Source organism: Pristis pectinata, chromosome 23, assembly GCF_009764475.1.
Source record: "Pristis pectinata isolate sPriPec2 chromosome 23, sPriPec2.1.pri, whole genome shotgun sequence".
NCBI classification, from domain to species: domain Eukaryota; kingdom Metazoa; phylum Chordata; class Chondrichthyes; order Rhinopristiformes; family Pristidae; genus Pristis; species Pristis pectinata.
In genome coordinates, this window is record NC_067427.1 from 32,707,599 (window position 1) to 32,728,020 (window position 20,422).

Here is a 20,422-nt window from a genome sequence, read left to right on the forward strand (position 1 = left end):
CTCTGCAGTTTCTTGCAGTCACGGGCAGAGCAGTTGCCGTACCAAGCCGTGATACATCTGGATAGGATGCTTTCTACGGTGCATCGATAAAAATTGATGAGTGTCCATGGGGACATGCCAAATTTCTTTAGCCTCCTGAGGAAGTAGAGGTGGTAGTAAACTTTCTTGGCTGTGGCATCTACATGGTTGGACCAGGACAGGCTATTGGTGATGTTCACTCCAAGGAACTTGAAGCTCTCAACCCTCAATCTCAGCACCATTGATGTAGACAGGTGCATGTACACCGCCCCCCTTCCCGAAGTCAATGACCAGCTCTTTTGCTGACATTGAGGGAAAGGTTGATGTCATGATGAGGAGGTGTAGGATTAATAAACTATAACTGTATTGATATCTTAAGACAAATGAGAATTATGGCTGCTCGAAATAGTGATTTAAAAAGTGTCCTTCAGGCCAGAACAGCCACACCACTGCTTACCTGGGCTGGGTGCTGTGTGGTAATTGCTGTGTCTGGAACTTAATTGGATTCCCATTATGCTTGACTATGGAGATGATGGTCAATCTAACGGGAAATGGGAAGGCTGTCTCAAACAATGAAGGTGATACCTGCCTTTGTCTCACCCGATTGCGAAATGATTAGCTGAACCTGTGGTGTGAGGCTGCTCTTTGTCCATCTGCAGTAGCCCTTTGTCTGTTTCCTGCTCAACCAAGAACTCCGGCACCTGACTCATTAAAGTGTGCGTGACAATGCCTGTATAAATCTCTGTCTACCCCTTTGTACTGAGAGAACTCGGGAAGCGACTCTTAGTGAGTGCTGAAGAGAATTCTCCTAGCGGTGCACTGCTAATAAAGGTATTTGTTCAAATCGACCTCGTGGCACTGTGTTATTTACAGCGGACGGATAGGGAAATTGATTTCGGGACGACAATGACACCATGTCACTAAGCTCTCTATCTCCTTCCTGTACTCTGACTTATCATTATTTGAGATACAGCCTACTACTGTGGTATCATCTGCAAACTTGTACATGGAGTTAGAGCAGAATCTGGCCATAGAGTCATGAGGGTATAGGGAGCAGAGTAGGGGTCTGAGGATGCAGCCTTGTGGGGCACCAGTGTTGAGAATAATCATGGGTTACCAAAGTATATCTGAGAATTAGAATTCTAATGCTATTTCATTCACAGAAATGTGGTTGAGTGAAAGGCAGGACTGGCAACTTCATGTGTCAGAGACGTTTCAGATGTGACAGAGGGAAATGCAAAAGAGGGGGGGGGGGGGAAAAAATCGCACTACCGATTAGGGAGAATATAGCAGCAGTCCTTATAGAGGATATCCCAGACAGGTCAGGCAATGAGAACTTAGGAATAAGAGAGAGGCAATCACTTTGCCGGGGTTATACCACAGGCCTCCCAATACAGGTAGACCCCACGTTCTGGTGGGGTGTTGTGTTCCTTTAAAATGGTCCGTATTGTGATTTTCCGTTAAGTGAAGCCATGTCACATGTGCATGTGTCAAGACACGCAAGCTGCATTTACTTTTCTTTCCCCCCCCCCCCCCCACCCCCACATAAATTCCATGAGAGTGAATTTTATTCTGCATCTCAAGTCTCTGGGTAGTGATTTGTGAATTCTGTAAGGGCAAATTTCCATTACCCAAATGGCCATAATGTAGGGGTCATCTGTAGTCAGTGGAAATTAGAGGAACAGATAATATTTAATATGTAATCTTGGGTAGTCAAATAGGGGTAAGACATATTCAGTAAATGGTCCAGTACTAAGGAACGTTGATGATCAGAGGCACCTTGGGTTCAAACCCACAGTTTCCTGGAAGTGTTAATACAAGTAGGGGTACAGAATATAAAAGTTGGGATGTTATGTTGCAACTTTACAAAGCACTGGTAAGACCACACTTGGGAGTATTGAGAGCAGTTCTGGTCACCACACTACAGGTAGGATGTGGTTGCACTGGGGAGGGTGCAGAGGAGATTCACCAGGATGTTGCCTGGATTGGAGGACTTTAGTCATGGGAGGAGACTGGATAAACTGGGTTTGTTTCTCTTGGAGTGAAGGAGACTGAGGGATGACCTGATAGAGGTATATAAAATTATAAGAGGTAGGGATATGGTTTAAAAAAAAATCAGCATCTTTTCCCATGGTAGGGGTATCAAACACAAGAGGGCTCAGGTTTAAGGTGAGAGGTAGGAGATTTAAAGGGGATTTGAAGGCTTTTAAAAAAAAACTACACAGAAAGTGGTTTGTATTTGGAACACGCTGCCAGAGGAGGTGGTGGAGTCAGATACAATCACTGTGTTTAAGGGGCATTTAAACAGACACTTAGATATGGCATAGAAGGATACAGACAAACAGAATTCATGTAGATGGGCAACAAAGCCAGCATGGACGTGGTAGGCCCAAGGGCCTGTTTCTGTGGTGTACAACTCTGACTCCAATCTGGGAGTTGACACTACCTGCTGCAAGAGGCATTCAGTTAGTACTGAGAACGTACAAGAGAGCAGGGTGGCCAGCAGAGGAGAATGATGCTTGGGAACACCCCCCGGCAAGGACCACTCTGAGACCTGGACCACTAACAGCCGGCATCTCAAGACATTGGAAAAATACCAGCCATGTTGTCGCCCCAAAATCCTCCAACTTCACTGAAAGGATAAGCAAACCAACATCAGTGTCCTCTGCCAGGCATACAGTACTGAGGCACTAGTTACTTAACTACATCAGTCAGGTCATATCATTAGCACACCCGACTCCAGACTCCCAAAACAGAGTTTATTCCAAGCTCCGCCATGGAAAGGGATTACCAGCTGCAGAGAAGAAAGACCCTCCACAGAGAAGTACAACATCCCTACTGACTCCAGGGAATCTCTGGGATGTTGTTGAGAACCTTGAGACCATGCATTGGGAACACAGAGGCTCAATTTACAAAGTACCCATTCACCTCACACACTTGCTCCATCCATGGAAGAGTCTGAAGTTCTCACATTGGCCTCAATAGAAGGCTCAGAACTCACAAAATCAGAATGAAAGCAAGTCACCCTCTCCCCCAGGGGTCTGCTTAAGAAAAAGCCCCTGTCAACGGTTTGCTATCACAGTAGAGCTCTGATAATCCACTACCGGACCATTCAGAAATCCCGATAGTTCAGCAATGTTTCCCACACTCCCTTCTGACCACCCAGGGTCCCAATTCCCACTTTACTGATTTAGTGAAGTTATAATACTGTGTAAACATCTAAATAAAATTAAATTGTGGTGAGGTATAATCCAGAAAATCTAATAGTCCAACACCAAAGTCCCAAGCATGCCAGATTATTGGATTGTGGTAAATAAAGTGGAAAGAGAAGGAAAATCTAGTAGCTTGAAAAGTACAATGAGTTGGAACACCAAACTGAATCCTGATCAAATGTTAGCATTAATAGTAGATATTCCACATACCCACCACACTGAGTGAAAAACTTGCCCCTCAAGTCCCCTTTACATTTTTCCCCTCTCACATAAACCTATGACGTCTAGTTTTAGACTCCCCCACCCTGGGAACAAGACTGTGACCATTCACCTTATCTATATGCCCCTCATAATTTTATCAACCTCTATAAGGTCACTCTCTCAGTATCCTTCACCCCAGGGAGAACAGTCCCAGCCTTTCCAATCTCTCCTTATAACTTAAGCCATCCAGTCCAGGCAACATCCTTGAGAATCTTTTCTGAACCCTCTTAAGCTTAATCACATCCTTCCTATATTGCGGGGACTAGAACTTTACGCAATATTCCAAGTGCAGCCTAACCATTGACTTGTACAACTTGTTTCTAGATTCCATTAAAGCCAATCCAGGACTGACACCAGTAAGGGCCAATGAAGAAGATAAGAATTTATATTGAAGAAAGAATTATTTGGGCATCCTCTAGTCTTACTGCTAGCATGTAGCTAGTTTTATAAGAAATCATTACCGAAAGCACTGTTTGAACCCAAGAACATAAAATCAGAAATAGGAGCAGGAGGAGGCCATCTGGCCCGTCGAGGCTGCTCCGCCATTCAATAAAATCATGGCTGATCTGGCCGTGGACTCAGATCAACCAAACTGCCTTTTCCTCATAACCCTTAATTCCTCTACCATGCAAAAATCTATTTAATTGTGTCTTAAATATGTTTAATGAGATAGCCTCTACTGCTTCCCTGGGCAGAGAATTCCACAGATTCACTCCTCTCTGGGAAAAGCAATTTCTCCAAGTAGTTTTGGAAACAATGAACTTTCTTTTCCTCCATTTGCTAAGTGCCAGAAAACTCCCCTTGAGTATCAACGCAGGCTCGACTTCTCACTCCGTGACTTCTGGCAGAAATGGAGAGATCTCTGGCACAGAGCCTTCATGCACCCATTCTTACAAGTTCAAGGTCACCACAACAGGCAACTTGGAGACAAGGAAGGAAAGCTGCAAGTCTTGGATAATGGAAAGGATGCCTGTCCCAGTTGGCAAAATGCAGCAACTTCTAGAAGCAGAAAATTGGAAGCACGCTAAAAAGAAACAATGATTTGTATGAGTAGATAACCAGAAATCTTTCCAATTGTTAAATTTATTACTAAAGGATCAGAACCTGAGTTGAGTACCACATTTGAAATAGTACTTGAGAAAGAAGTAACAAGACAACAGTTGGATGAGACATTAAGGCTGAATATATTTTGAAAGTACAGCTTGTAAAACCAGGGAAGGATAGAGGATGATTCCACAGTTCTGAGGTGCCAGAAACAAATATTGAACCACAAGATTGGACAATACAGCTGAGTAGCTTTACTCTTCAGAAAAAAGCAGAGTACATCCATCATCAATTTGTGTTTGTACTTTATTGCCAATTTTCCATTTAAAAACTTGTTGGAACACAACATAAGTGACACCTCCCTTGCTCTCTGAGGAACAGATGGAAGTTGAGATGGTTTTAAAAATCTGTGGCCAATTAGGTACAAAGAAATTTAAAGTAATGAACAGTTAAACACATGGCTCAACAAGCACATCATTGTCAGTTTGACCTTCCTGGTTTCACACCAGAAGAACACAGCAGCCAGCTACTTATACTGTACCTGACCCACTCTTTAATTAAAACACACAGTGAGTGTTGTTGAAACCCCACATATCATATATCTTATAAAGTACAGCACAATACAGGCCCTTCGGCCCACAATGTTGTGCCGACCTTTAAACCTTGCCTAAGACTATCTAACCCCTTCCTCCCACATATCCCTCTATTTTAAATTCCTCCATATGCTTATCTAACAATCTCTTGAATATTCTCAAGAGAACCTTCCTAAAAAAATTCAGAAAATGTCCATCATTCTTTAATTAAATTTAATTGATCTCTCTTTTGTCTGCATATTTGGCACATTGCGCACTGATTCAATTACCATTCCATCTATCAGTTAAAATAAATAGTATTTATATGCAAGTGACATTTGTATCTCAAAATGAGATAGTCCACTGCAAACAATTAAAACCACCCAAGTTTAGTTATGAGTTAATAAGGGATATCCATTAACATCTAACCCACTGATGTCTTGTAGAATTCAGGCTGCTGAGGTGGAACCTTGGATATGACCAGAAATGAAGATGAAGCAAGCAGAAAGCATGAGTGAAGAGTGAACAGAGAGACAGCAGAGAAGGAAACCAAATTATACGCTTCCTATCATTAAGTAATGTAAAATTACCTCAGATATTGCAAGTTTGGACTCGTACAAATGTATTTGAAGGTGTTGAATGGTACATAAATATTTTTAGGAGGAAAACCAGATCTCGAAAGAGGCAGCTTTAACAAGAGTGGAGTTACGGTTTATACTTGTCAGAGACGTAATAAAACAATGCGCAAAGACAGGGAAAAAATTATAAAACCATAGTTTCTCCTTGAAAGGAGAGATACTGAGATGCTGACATCCTATTCTGGCAGAATTATCCATGAAAGACTTGAAGCATGAAGCAAGGGCAGAGCTGGTAGGTTGGACGGGAAAAGGAAGTCACTGTTGCAATGGAAGAGCAGGCTGGGGAACAGAATATAAACTATCAATTAAAGCACAGGCAATATAACACAAGAGGAAGCTAAACGGCCACTTATACACAGCCGATAGGAAGCCAAATATCCTCGGGTCTGAATATCAAGGTGGCCTTTAACCCCCAAAGCATCTTTAACTTCCCAATGCTGAAACAAATATTTATCAGCTTAACAGATAAGATCACAAAAGGAGGGATCTTCCACCATGAAATTCAAAGCAAAGAGGCACATCGAAGAAAAACCAACCAAATTTCTAACTTGTAAACTGCTTTGCTAAATATTAAAATGCCTGCTGTTTCACTTATTGAGTACCTGATCATGTTATTTTGTTCTTTATCCTTGTCATCAGGAATAGCTTCAGCTTCATTTTCTTCCTTCCTGATTTTAGTTTCCTCTTTTTCTTTCTTCGACAGTCGATTTTGTAAAAATGGTGGCCCACGCTTGTTCACATTTGGTCTTTTGAGTTTCTGGATTAAAACAAACCTAGGAGTTGGTTGAAGATAGAGCAAAATAATTCTACAACTTTCTTATTAAACTTTTTTTTAAAAAAACAGTACTGTTTCTTGCAGATCTGACAAATCCTGCTTAGAATCTTTGTTTCACTGGTCAAAAGACAAAAGTAGTTTGTGATCAGAACAGGTTTATCACGTCACTGAAAAGCTAGGAAAAGCTTTGATTAATTAATATATTGACAACTGACACTGCTGTGTTTAAAGGAATATGTTCGTGTTGCAATCTTCGATCAAATCTTCAGTACAGGACAGGCACATAATTTCAAATAAATCATAACTGTAAAGTTATATACTTGTTCAAAGGAATGAAAATGCAGCAAGTGCATATTGTTATCTTGGTGTCAATAATATTGGTTATACTGGGCAGTATTTGCAGTGTGGTGTATGAGAAGGTGGCATCCAAACTGTGGCAATCAGAATTACACTCGCACTGATCTGTTCGAAAAAATGACCAATGAGTGATCACAGTTTTGTTAATCCTCTTCACTCATTTTGTATTATTAACCGTATAAAGAGTAGCAGGCTTTAATGATAGGAATTTACATACCCATTTCAATGCTCTGTACTCAAAATATTAACATTCAATCTCAAGGCTTATAATTTACCAAAGCATATATATAAATTACACAGAAATATTGAAAGAATATTTCTAAACAAGTTCTACTGGATATTAGATAAAGGAATTTTCTCCCATCCTCCTCTCAAAACAGTAAGTCAGGTGCATTTTATTAACAAAGGTGATTGAAATATGACTTATTTTAACAATAGATGAAGATACAATTACATGGATTGTTACTGTAAGAAAAAAATCTGACCGAAACTGGGTTTGTACTGATAGGGATTTTACCTCACAGTAACGAAAGTAATACCTCACAGAATTAAAATTAAACATTAAATATTAATGACCAAAAAAGTGACTACTCCCCAAAACAAAATTATTACCATATTGTTTTTCTTCACTGAGCTTCAAAATAAAGTTAACAAATGGGATATAGGTGCCAAATAAAGAGCCAAAGTTATGATGCTTAGATGTTCTTCAAATTATCTATGTACCCTTAAACTGATTATCAGTTCTAATTCTTCGAACTTATTGACTTATGGATTCATTGACTCTTTGTTAGTCAAAACCAGCCATAATTAGCTAATAGCATCAGATGTGATCCAGGTTACTTACCTGTGGCTGCGAGATAGATGGTGCCTTGGGTGAAAGCACATCTAGCGCAGGTACAACCACAGGCTTAACTTGTTTCAGCTGTCCCTCACGACCTTCATCTGCTAAATGCAAAGAAAAGGCATTTAACTTTTTACAGATTTTAGTACAATCTATTTTCCATGATCCCTGAAATCCTGTGGCATAACCTCATATTTATTAACACACAACTCGTTTGCAATGCTCACATGCTCAAACTGGTCAACACAAGACTTTATAATTCAAATTTGAAATCACATTCAAGGAAATTGCCGTGTTCTGATGTGAATCTTTAACAACTCCTACATAGAAAAACAAAGACCAACCAAGTTTTAAAGTGGCATACAAGAAAATAATAGAAACACCTGAAAATGACTAATTTCAACAATCGTGCACCCCTACAACCAGAAGGCTCCTGCCAGGATTCTGGACAACTCTCAGTCAAGTTCACATCCGAGACAAATTAAGTCCCTTCAAACCCAACCTCCACTCTGCTGCACCTTTTCCCCAAATGGTCTCGTCGAATCCTATAATCCTGAGGGTTGCAATCTCAGTATTACTACCCATGTCACGTGCTAGTGAGGCAAGAAATAGGAAAACAGTTCCGTTCAATATGTGGCGAAGCTGGTGCAGGAAGGAGGGCTTCAGATATACGGATCATTAGGCTCTTTTCCAGGGCAGGTGGGACCTGTACAAGAGGGACAGGTTGCACCGAAACTGGAGGGGAACCAATACACTTGCGAGGAGGTTTCCTTATGCTACTTGGGAGGGTTTAAACTAGTGAGGCGGGGGCAGGAAGCAGAGCAGCAGGGCAGCAAATGGAGGGGCTGAGGGGAAGGTAGATGACAAGCAAGTGTGAAAGGAAGGAGAGGCAGAGCCAGGTTAATGAACACAGTGGGACTGATGGGCTGACATGGGTTTATTGCAATGCAAGTAGTATTCTGGGTAAGGCAGATGAACTTCGATCAGAGCATGGAGTTATGATGTTGTGGCCATTACAGAGATTTGGTTGCAAGAGAGACAGGATTGGCAGCTCAATGTTCTTGGGGTTCAATGTTTTAAACATGATAGAAAGGGAGGTAAAAGAGATGGAGGAGTTGCAGTACTAATCGGGGAGAATGTCAGAGTTACGTTCAGAGGGCATACTGGAGGGCTCATCCACTGAGGCAATGTGGGTAAAGCTCAAAAATAAGAAAGATGCAATCACTCTGACTGGGTTATACTACAGGCTTCCCAACAGCCGTCAGGAGAGGGAGGAACAGATATGTAGACAGATTATGGAAAGATGTAAAAGCAACAGGGTTGTCGTAGTGGGCAACTTTAACTTCCCCAATATTGACTGGGTCTTCCTTAGTGCTAGAGGCTTAGATGGTGCAGAATTTCTTTGGTGCATCCAAGGTGGTTTCTTGAAACAGTATGTGGATAGTCCAGCTAGAGGGACTATGCTGCACCTTGTTTTGGGAAATGAGCCTGGCCACATGACTGGCCTTTCAGCGGGAGAACATTGTGGGAACAATGATTACAACTCCTAAGTTCTATGATAGTTATGAATAAGGATAAGTCTGCACCTTGCGGGAAAGAACTAAATTGGGGGGGGGGGGGGGGTGGAATAACGACATTGATAGACAGGAGCTAGGGGAAGTTAATTGGGAGCAGCTGTTATCCAACAAGTCCACATCTGACATGTGGGAGTTTAAAGACCAGCTGATCAGAGCTTGTGACTAATATGTTCCACTAAGGAGGAAGGGCAAGGGTAAGAGAAGCTTAATGATGAGAGAGCTTATGAATTTAGTGAAAAAGAAAAGCAAATGCAAAGTTTAGGAAGCTAAATTCAGACAGGGCCCTTGAGGAACAAAAAGATAGCAGGAAAGAGCTCAAGCAGATGATTAGGAAGGCCAGAAGGGGCCCTGAAATGTCATTGGCAAGTAGAATGAAAGAGAAAGGCATTTTATACATTGAAAACAAGGGAGATGGTAGGACCACTCAAGGATAAAGCAGGGAATTTACGCTTGGAGTCAGAGGATGTGGGTGTGGTACTGAGCGAGTGCTTTGCGTCGGTATTCACCAAGGAGAAAGACATGGAGGATAGTGAGAGCAGTGTGGTAGAGCATTCTGAGGTCAAGGAGCTGATGCTGGGTCTTTTGAAGATCATTAAGGTGGGTAAGTCCCCATGTGATTGAAAGAGGTAAGAGAGGAGGTTGCTGAGGCCTTGACAAACATCTTTGTATCCTCACTAGCACTAGGTTAGGTCCCAGAGGACTGGAGATAGCCAATGTTGTTCCTTTGTTCAAGAAGGGAAATCCAGGAAATTATAGGCCAGTGAGCCTCTCATCAATGGTGGGGAAGTGATTGGATAGGATATTTAGAGACAGGATTTACATGCATTTAGAAAAACATGGCCTGATTAGGGACAGTCAGCATGGCTTTGTGCAGGGCAGGTCTTGTCTTACAACTTGATAAGAGTTTTTTTTTGAGGAGGTGACAAAGGTGATTGATGATGAGGGTAGGGCAGTAGATGTTGTCTACCTGGACTTAGTAAGGAAGTTAACAAGATCCCTCATGGAAGGCTGATCCAGAAGATTAAAATGCATGGGATCCACAGTGACTCAGTAGTTTGGATTCAGAATTGGCTTGCCCACAGAAGACAGACGGTAGCGGTGGAAGGGTGTTATTCTGGCTGGAGGCCCGTGACCAGTGGTGTTCCACAGGGGTTGATGGTGGGGCCTCGGTTGCTTGTGATGTATATACAGTGGCATGCAAAAGTTTGGGCACCCTGGTCAAAATTTCTGTTACTGCAGATAGCTAAGCGAGTAAAAGATGACCTGATTTCCAAAAGGCATAAAGTTAAAGATGACACATTTCTTTAATATTCTAAGATTACTTTTTTATTTCCATCTTTTACAGTTTCAAAATAACAAAAAAAGGAAAAGGGCCCGAGGCAAAAGTTTGGGCACCCTGCATGGTCAGTACTTAGGAACACCCCCTTTGGCAAGTATCACAGCTTGTAAATGCTTTCTGTAGCCAGCTAAGAATTCTTGTTTGGGGGATTTTCGCCCATTCTTCCTTGCAAAAGGCTTCTAATTCTGTGAGATTCTTGGGCCATCTTGCATGCACTGCTCTTGAGGTCTATCCACAGATTTTTGATGATGTTTAGGTTGGGGGACTATGAGGGCCATGGCAAAACCTTCAGCTTGTGCCTCTTGACGTAGTCCATTGTGCACTCTGAGGTGCGTTTAGGATTGTACCCTGTTGTAGAAGCCATCCTCTTTTCATCTTCAGCTTTTTTTTATACAGACGGTGTGATGTTTGCTTCCAGAATTTGCTGGTATTTAATTGAATGCATTCTTCCCTCTACCAGTGAAATCTTCCCCATGCCACTGGCTGCAACACAAGCCCAAAGCATGATCGATCCACCCCCCTGCTTAACAGTTGGAGAGGTGTTCTTTTCATGAAATTCTGTACCCTTTTTTCTCCAAACATACCCTTGCTCATTGTGGCCAAAAAGTTCTATTTTAACTTCATCAGTCCACAGGACTTGTTTCCAAAATGCATCAAGCTTGTTTAGATGTTCCTTTGCAAACTTCTGACACTGAATTTTGTGGCGAGGATGCAGGAAAGGTTTTCTTCTGATGACTCTTCCATGAAGGTCATATCTGTGCAGGTGTCGCTGCACAGTAGAACAGTGCAGCGCCACTCCAGAGTCTGCTAAATCTTCCTGAAGGTCTTTTGCAGTCAAATGGGGGTTTTGATTTGCCTTTCTAGCTGTCCTATGAGCAGTTCTCTCGAAGTTTTCTTGGTCTCCCAGACCTCAATTTGACCTCCACCGTTCCTGTTAACTGCCATTTCTTAATTACATTATGAACTGAGGAAACGGCTGCCTGAAAATGCTTTGCTATCTTCTTATAGCCTTCTCCTGCTTTATGGGCATCATTTATTTTAATTTTCAGAGTGCTAGGCAGCTGCTTAGAGGAGCCCATGGCTGCTGATTGTTGGGACAAGGTTTGAGGAGTCAGGGTATTTATAAAGCTTTGAAATTTGTATCACCTGGCCTTTCCTAACAATGACTGTGAACAAGCCACAGCCCTAACAAGTTAATGAATGTCTGAGACGTTGGTAAAAGTTGTCTGAGAGCTCAAATCTCTTGGGGTGCCCAAACTTTTGCATGGTGCTCCTTTCCTTTTTTCACTCTAAAATTGTACAAAATTTAACTATTCACAGTAACGGAAATTTTGACCAGGGGTGCCCAAATTTTTGCATGCCACTGGAAATGACTTGGATGAAAATGTAGATGGATGGGTAAGTAAGTTTACAAAGATTGGTGGAGTTATGGACAGTGTAGAGGGTTAAAGGATACAGTAGGATATAGATCAGTTAAAGATTTGGGAGGAGAAATGGCAAATGGAGTTTAATCCAAGCATGCGAGATGTTGCACTTTGGGAGGTCAAATGTAAGGGGAAAGTATACAGTTAATGGCTGGACCCTTAACAGCACTGATGTACAGAGAGGTCTTGGGTCCAAGTCTACAGTTCAATGAAAGTGGCCATGTAAGTAGACAGGGTGGTAAAGAAAGCATATGGCATGCTTGCTTTAATTGGTCAGGGGATCAAGAACAAGAGTCAGGAAGTCACGTTGTAAATGAATAAAACTTTGGTTAGGCCACACTTGGAGTATTGTGTGCAATTCTGGTCGCCCCATTACAGGACGGATGTGGAGGCTTTGAAGAGGGTGCAGAAAAGGTTTACCAGGATGCTGCCTGGATTAGAGGATATGTGCTATAAGGATAGGTTGGACAAATTTGGGTTGTTTTCTCTAGAGCGTCAGAGGCTGAGAGGAGTTCTGACCGAAGTTTATAAAATTATAAGAGGCATAGATAGGGTAGACAGTCAGATTCTTTTCCTCAGGGTAGAAATGTCATATATTGGAGGGCATGCATTTAAGGTAGGTAGGTGGGTGGGTGGGGAAAGAGTTTAAAGGAAATGTGCAGGTCAAGTTTTTTTTTAAAAACAGAGTGGTCAGTGCTGGAATGGACTGCCAGAGACAGTGGTGAAGGCAGATATGATAGTGGTGTTTAAAAGGCTTTTAGACAGACACATGAATATGCAGGGAATGGAGGGATAGGGATCATCTGTAGGCAGAAGAGATTTAGTTTAAATTGGCATCGTGTTCGGCACAGACATCGTGGGCTGAAGGGCCTGGTCCTGTGCTGTACTCTTCTATGTTCTATAATCTCACAGCATGCTGCAGAACAGTGGTACATAGGCATTATGGACTGCAATTAACTGTCAGCAAATGCCCAAAGATATAATCCAAATGTAGACTGTAATAAGTGCATCCTAATCGCAAATGCACTGTTCTACACATGCTTGCACAACTCACTTCATTTGTGCTTGCAACAAATTAAATTGCAAAGATGAATAAGCACTTCCCATGCATAATAAAGCAGCAACAGAAATCTAGGCCATTTCAAAAATATAAACACTTGTCACTCTTAACCATCATCCCTTAAGTCTTAAAATCAATGATAATCTTAGTCTGTGTGGATTTGTATACATTATTTTGTCTCCTTTTCTGGATTCCCCTACCAGAGGAAATAGCTTCCATGCATCAACTCTATCAAGTCTTGTATCATTTCTATAGACCCCATCCATTTAAACTTGGGGAAATACAAGCCTGTTTATGTAGCCTGCCTTTACTTGATCTGTCAAAGGGGAACAAGCTCAGGACCGATACCATTACATCTGAAGACAAACAGGTGGTGCAAGAATAAACTTCAGTTCTTGTGACAAATAATAACATACTCTAGATACCATAGGGTTGCTAACATCTGTGAACTGCTCCAGCAGAGACATGTAGGAAACTGAAGAAATACATTTATATAATTAAACCCATTGCAGCTGTGTGACTGCCAGTTATTTTCAGATTCCTTCAAGTATAATTCATGCAAATTGACCCACGCCACATATTCTGCGCTATAATGAATGTGAAAGGTTAAAAAAATGTTCAGCTTACAGAGCCAAACCAGACCTGCAAACTATCTTCAAAATCTTTGGGATGTTACCAATGATAAAGTATCTGTAATACAGCAGAGTACATTACACTTGCCCACCTCAAAAATTAAACAAGTGGGAAATCATTTTAAAGTTAAAAAGCCCCTCTTTACGGTTCATAACAAACTTCACTTTAAATTTTATAACTCACTGCCCTCAGGTCATGAAGGATTACACGCATAATACTGGGATTATTAATTAATAAATTCTTAATTGAAAAATTATTGAGAATTATTGGGCTTGAACTCAAGAAAAATGCTTTACATTTGTATTTACAAATGAGTGAAGTACGTTATAGATTAAAATATGAGGGATCCAACCTTCAGTACAAATTGTAAAATTCCCATTTCATCATCATATTTGGATGGCTTAATTAGATGAGCAGAATTCAATTTCACACCAACTATTCACTTCCAAGGCACATAAAAACGATGAACACTAGGTGATTGTTCTGTTGACATCTAGTTAGCAGTGATGCTTCAGACTTTATATGCAAACATCACTGTTTGAGTTTACAAAGTGTTTTTGAGGAAAAAGTTTCTACGGTACCCTGTCAGATGAAGTTCCTACTGTGCTTTGGCAGAGGCATGGGAGGAGGTCTCCATCCTGTCCTCTTGGCCAGAGAAGGAAGGTGTGTTGTGCAGGGTGACTACAGGAGAGCAAAACAGGGAAACAAACAAAATATTATTTTTGTTTATAAAAAGCTGACATGGACTCTAAACATCACACTTGTTCAGTAACACAAAGATTCATCCTGTGCAAGCTAACAGTGTGAGCAAAGTCCATGCATCAGCTCTGCCTGATCACGGCTGGCTACTTATATAGTACATCTTGTAGTCCCTCTTATTTTACAGGTGATTATTTTAAACTCTGGGCAAAGTTACAACAGAATGTTGTAACCCCAGGCCTTTTACCATCAAGGACATCCATGATTCTTTGATCAATGATATCTGCTTCTAAGTGAATCCCCACATAATGCTCTGGCATTCTTTATATTTTGTTCATTATTTCAACAATTGTGTTACAACCATATTGATATAGCTGAGGCAGGCTGTTCTTACATCTATCTATCATAGAAGATTTATGACACAGATGGCCAATCAGCTCAGCATATTTTGTGCCAGTCAAAGAGCTACCCAACTCAATCCACCTTCCCACACCAGGTCTGTGTGCCCATGGGTCCACACTCTTCCTTACTTCTCTCCCCCTTCATCCTTACTGTAATCCAGGAAAGCTCCTACTTCTGACCAGCACATGATGTAACACAGGTAGACTCAAACAAACAGCATGATCCACTCAACAGCTACAACAGGGTTTGCTATTTTAGATTTCCCCAATTAACTGCAGTCATGCATTCAGACAGGTTAGGAGAGGATATCAAGTAGTCTAAAATTCACAGTGAATGATCTGGTTGCAAATTCTTATAGTAGCAGCACGGTGGTTCCTTTTACTGGACTGATGGAGAAGTCATCCAGCATGGAATCAGGCCTTTTGGCCCACCGACTCTGCACCAGTGAAATTAATCCTTTGTTAATCCCATTTTAATCTCCCTGGGTTCCAACAACTACCCCTGCCCCCTCCCACCGATCGATTTTACTACTCAGCTATACAACAGGGGTAACGTATAGTGGCTAATTAACCCACACATCTTTGGAACGTGGGTACCTGCAGTAAATTCACACAGCCAGAGGGAAAACATACAAACTCCACACAGACAGCACCCAAGGTCAGGACTGAACCCACGTCACTGCAGCAGAGAGGCAGTACCTCTTTTTAGCTCTACCATTGTACCACCCTTAAAACCCTGGACTATTAAACTGCAAGCGCAGCTCGAAACCCACCATTGCAGCTTGGACGCAAATTTAAATATCTAAATAAAATTTACGATAAAAACAATGTGTCAATGCAGGTGATCACACAATTAAAGGATTGTTAAGAAAACACTACCACTGCTAACGTCCTTCAGTAAACATGCCATCTTCACTTGGACTGGCCTAGACACGACTCATTAATGTGGTTGAATCCCAACTATTTGTAAAAGTTACCAATTTAGGAGCAATAAATGCTGGACAGTACATCAGGGCTGCTCTATAACCTACTGCACCATGTGGCTGATACTTTTGGAATAGGGACACTAATTGTAATTATGTTTAATGATGCTTTTCCTGTAATTGGCTGCTATAAATTGCCCTGGTGTGGGTGAGAGCAGGACAATCAGAAAAGAGCTGGTGGACATGAGAATAGGTCACAGGGAAATAAGTGGGGGAAAGGGACGGATGGGATTGCTCTGAGAGGCAGGCTCAAACGGCCAACTAGCCTCCTGTATTGCAAGAAAATAAGAGAAATAATACAAGAGATATTGTTTGTACATTTGTTATTAGTTAACAGCAGTTTAATGTGTTTAAAGTTTGTTTTTTGTTTACCCAAAATAAATTTGCTGAATTATTTAAATAATTTCAACTGTTTTCCAACATCTCTGATTATTAAAGATATTTAAAAAGTTATGCAGGCTGTCAAAGGTTGTGCCTTGATGTAATGAGGAGATTTGGTCACCAATCAAGGCCTGGTCCACTCTCAGTTGTTCACCACACTGATGTCGAGCACATTGGCAGCTGCATACCTGCCTTTGGTTAGTCTGGCTGCAATCTCCTGGGGCAAGGCTACAGGTTGGATTAATTAAGATCCAGTCCCCTAGTGAGAACTGACGACCCCGTGGACAACACTTCACATCTGCTGAATGTCAACCACCAGAAATGCTAACGACTTTCCTTTCCACAGATGCTCCCTGATCACCCATGTCTTTCCAGCATTTTCTGCTTTCATTTCTATTATATATTTTTATCCTGAAGAGATTACTTACATAAAAAGATAACTACTGTTCATATATGGTAACTTCAAACAATTATTATGGCAACATTTCTTCAAGCAAAACACCTCTTACTGTGCAAATATGGAATGTGTTCAAATTGACAGCTCAGGAAGACTTCAAGTGCAAAAGCCAGCAATGCTTCCTACCTTGCCAGTGTTCCGACAGGTTAGGATATGCTGCAATACCACAAAACACCATGAAGACAAAGAGGAAGGCAATTAGGCTTCGCTGCAATCTTGAAAGCTGTTTCCATTTCTAGTTGAAAAATGCAGAAAAGTTGGGAGGAATGTAATTGTTTGTCAAAAACCATTCTTAAAAATGCACCATCATTCTTTGTTTGCATCAAAGGCAAGTAGTATAATTTCATTTACTTTGCTCCCAACGGTTAACCATATCCCTTCCTCAGGCAAGACAAACTGAAGATCTACAGACAGTCTACTAAACCCTATCCACCTGGAGATGTTTAAGATATGGGCATGTCAAATACACATACGACTTTCTTGCTAGTGGAAAAACATCCACCCATTCTCCAGCAAAATCACAGCAGATCAAAGCAATGAACAGGAAATGGCAGAAACTTATCTGAACTGTACTCTGCTCAGACACCACTCAGAGCTCCTGACTGACAGGACTCTCTTCATCAGGGTGCAGGGCTGATTTCCCTGACCGTTACCCTCAAGGCCCTGGCAGGTTGAGTCGAGACACTGCTGAGGAGCCCATGTGATAGCTGGCATGCAACAGCTACCCCACACTTTAAAAACTCACACACGCCCCTTCCTCTCCACAGTATAGAAGTTCAAAACTTGGAACATCAGGACTCTTCTGGACAATCCCAACAGTGACATGTGTGCTTGGAAACTCTGGCATTCTGACATGGATATTGCATTATGAGATACCAACGACTACTGGACTGACCACCGCCAATCTCCCCCACTCTCTCCAAAACATCAGCTTCAGCGGAAGTATCACCGCAAGATCAATGTCAAAGAGCCCACAAAGCTGCCTCTTCTCAGGCAGCAACTCAAGTAGCTTGACAGCTCCCAGAGGAGCCGCAAAGAAATGGGCTACCCTGACGTTTGACATAAACGGCATCGGGGATAAGACTCTTGAGCTCTCTAACAATAACCAGCTGGGCTGGTTTAATGAAAATGACCAGGCGACTCAGGAGCTAATTAACGACAAGCCATGTTCTTGGACTAGATACACTATCTTTCCTCATAGGAAAATAAATTCTTCAGGCACCTGAAGGTAGAGGTCAGCAGAAAACCCAGACCTAAAGATCAGATGGTGGCTGAAGAGACTGCAGGAAGCTCAGCAACACCGACAGCCACGCCAGGCTCTTCATCGCTGTTGAAAGCCTTCTATGGCCCCAACACCCAAGGTCACACTTCACTGGGAGCCAGGAATGGGATAGAGGGTAGTCAATGCTTGATGCAAGGAACACTTCAAAGATCTCCTCAACCACGACTTTGGCCATAGCATGAGTGTCCTGGGCCCTATCCTTGCTGCTACTCCTGACTAACAAGTCGAGAAAGCCACGCCCCAACTAAATAACAAGGACTCAGAGCAAACAGCAACACCAGTGAAACCCTAAAACTCAGTGAACCACCCCCTCTCCCTTATTTGGTTCCACGCTCCACCTTCCTCTCCTATCAGATCCCCTCATCTGCAGCCCGTTGATGCCTCCACCTGTCACCTCCCAACCTCAGTCGCTATTTCCACTCCCCCCACCCTCACATGGATCCACCTATCACTTGCCAGCTCTTGCTCCACCCCTTTGCACTGGCTATCTCTCTCTCAGTCCAGATGAAAGGTCTCAACCCAAAAAGTTGATCGTTTCTCTCCCTCCAAAGATGCTGCCTGACCTGCTGAGTTCCTCCAGCATTTTGTTTGTTGTGTTAACAGTGAACCATTTCAGTCACAAATCCATAGCCTCTTCACCCATGAGAAGAAAATTCCAAGGAACCCCAGAGATGCTGTAATGGCGACCAGCTTCAAGAAAGGAGACAAGTCGAGTGTGGTATCTACCGAGGGGTCACCCTGTTATCTGTCACAGGGAACGTCATTACCAGGGTCCTCCACAACTTCCTCCTCCCAGTGAAGGAAGGACTGCTCCCCAAATCGCAGTGTGGATTCCGTCCATCCAGAGGTACAGTGGACAAGAACTTCACTGTGCAATGACAAGTGCTGAGAGCAGCACCAGTCACAACACATGGCCATTTCAACCCAACCAAAACCTTCACCATGTAAACTGTGATAATAACCAAAGGATCGATCAACAAAGGAACCATTCTCAATGAAGTCCAGTGTCAAACAAGATGCATCATTGCCCCAATACTTTTCTCAATCTTTCTGCATTTCACTTTCAAATTACCCACGGGAGTTGAGCGAACCTGCAGAACCTATGATGACTACTCTCCAGAACAAGGTCACCCGAACATCTGCATTCAAGCTGCAGTAGGCAGACTATGATTGTATCCGTGCAGGCTCAGAGGACGGGCCTTATGCTCAGCACCCACAAGACAAAAATCTTCTACCAACCTCCCCTTACCACACCACACGGCCCTCCAACAGTAAAGACAAGACCCTGAAAACATGGATCACTTCTCAGAGAAGGTAAATAGCAATGAAATTCACTACAGCCTCAAATGCGCAAGCACAGCCAATAGTCAATTGAGACAAAGGGTACTTGAAGACAAAGGCCCGAGGCTAGGTCTACCAGGCAGCAGTGATCCCTGCTCTCCTACGTGCTCCTGAGACCTGGACTACTTACCAAAGGCACCTCAAGCCACTGGAAAAATACCAATGTCATCTCCACAAAATCACTGGAAGGAACAGAGGTTGGTTTGCTGTTCTCTCCCAAGCCAACGTCCTCAGCACCAAGGCCCTAGTTACACTCGGTCAAGTACATCGGTCAGACCACATGATTTGTCTGCCCAATGCCAGACTTTCAAAACAGATGCTCTATTCTGCCATGAGAAGAGGTTACCAATTGGACTGAGGAAAAGAATCAAGGATGTGCTCAAAGCCTCCTTGAGGAAATACAACATCCCCACTGACTTTTGGGAGATTGCTCGCTCATCACCACTCGGCGTGGAGGAGGAGAATTTGGGATGATATTCAGAACCACCTAGCCTTACACTGGGAGCACAGAGGCCCCAAATAAGCAGTGAAAGGAATGGACCACCTCACAAACCACTCACCTACCTGCCCCAGTGGCCACCACCTGCCCCATCTGTGGGAGAGCCTGCGGTTTCCTTATTGGCCTAATTCACCAGCTCAGAACATACAAAACCGGAGTGGAAGTAAGTCATCCTCGATCTCAAGGGACTGCCTCAGAAACTATTATGGCAACAGTAGAGCTGCTGCGTTTATGAAGTTGTTCATTGAAGATTGACAAAGGATTGAAACACTGTTTGGTTCATACAGATCTTGACTGAGACTTCCACAGGCCATGTTTGAAAGCATGCTATTTTTAAATAGAACAGTGGCTGATGTTTTCTTCTCGTTCCCCTGAGCATGAAGTGATGCCCCAGTTACCATTGCAAGATGAAGGACTGCATTTGTATACTGCCTTTTACAGACTCACATCATGAAAAGGACTTTTGGGCCAATGAAGTAATTTTGAAATGTAGTCTCTATTACACAGATGAGGAATTAAATCTGTTCACCACACCAAGCTTTACCAAACATATTTTAACCATTTGAGTATGGTGCCTGAAAGCTAGGTAAGTAGACCTAACTATACCTACATTTCCTATTAACTGTTT

General features: G+C 42.3%; 1 protein-coding gene across 5 annotated transcripts in view; it reads right to left on the reverse strand.

The window, feature by feature from the left end:
- The window catches only part of LOC127582070 (endoplasmic reticulum mannosyl-oligosaccharide 1,2-alpha-mannosidase-like), a 131,537-nt gene that overhangs the window by 27,861 nt on the left and 83,254 nt on the right, over positions 1-20,422 (reverse strand). For 4 of the 5 annotated variants that reach the window (XR_007958053.1, XM_052037054.1, XM_052037055.1 and 1 more), the window contains 3 exons: positions 16,799-16,907; positions 7,722-7,822; positions 6,348-6,502 (listed from right to left, as the gene is read on the reverse strand). Coding sequence is in view for 4 of the 5 variants with exons in the window: in XM_052037054.1 (XP_051893014.1) it covers positions 6,348-6,502; positions 7,722-7,822; positions 16,799-16,907 (365 nt within the window). In the remaining variant the exon portion in view is untranslated. The remainder of the gene's footprint in view (positions 1-6,347; positions 6,503-7,721; positions 7,823-16,798; positions 16,908-20,422) is intronic. The other variant, XM_052037056.1, reaches the window with a different exon arrangement.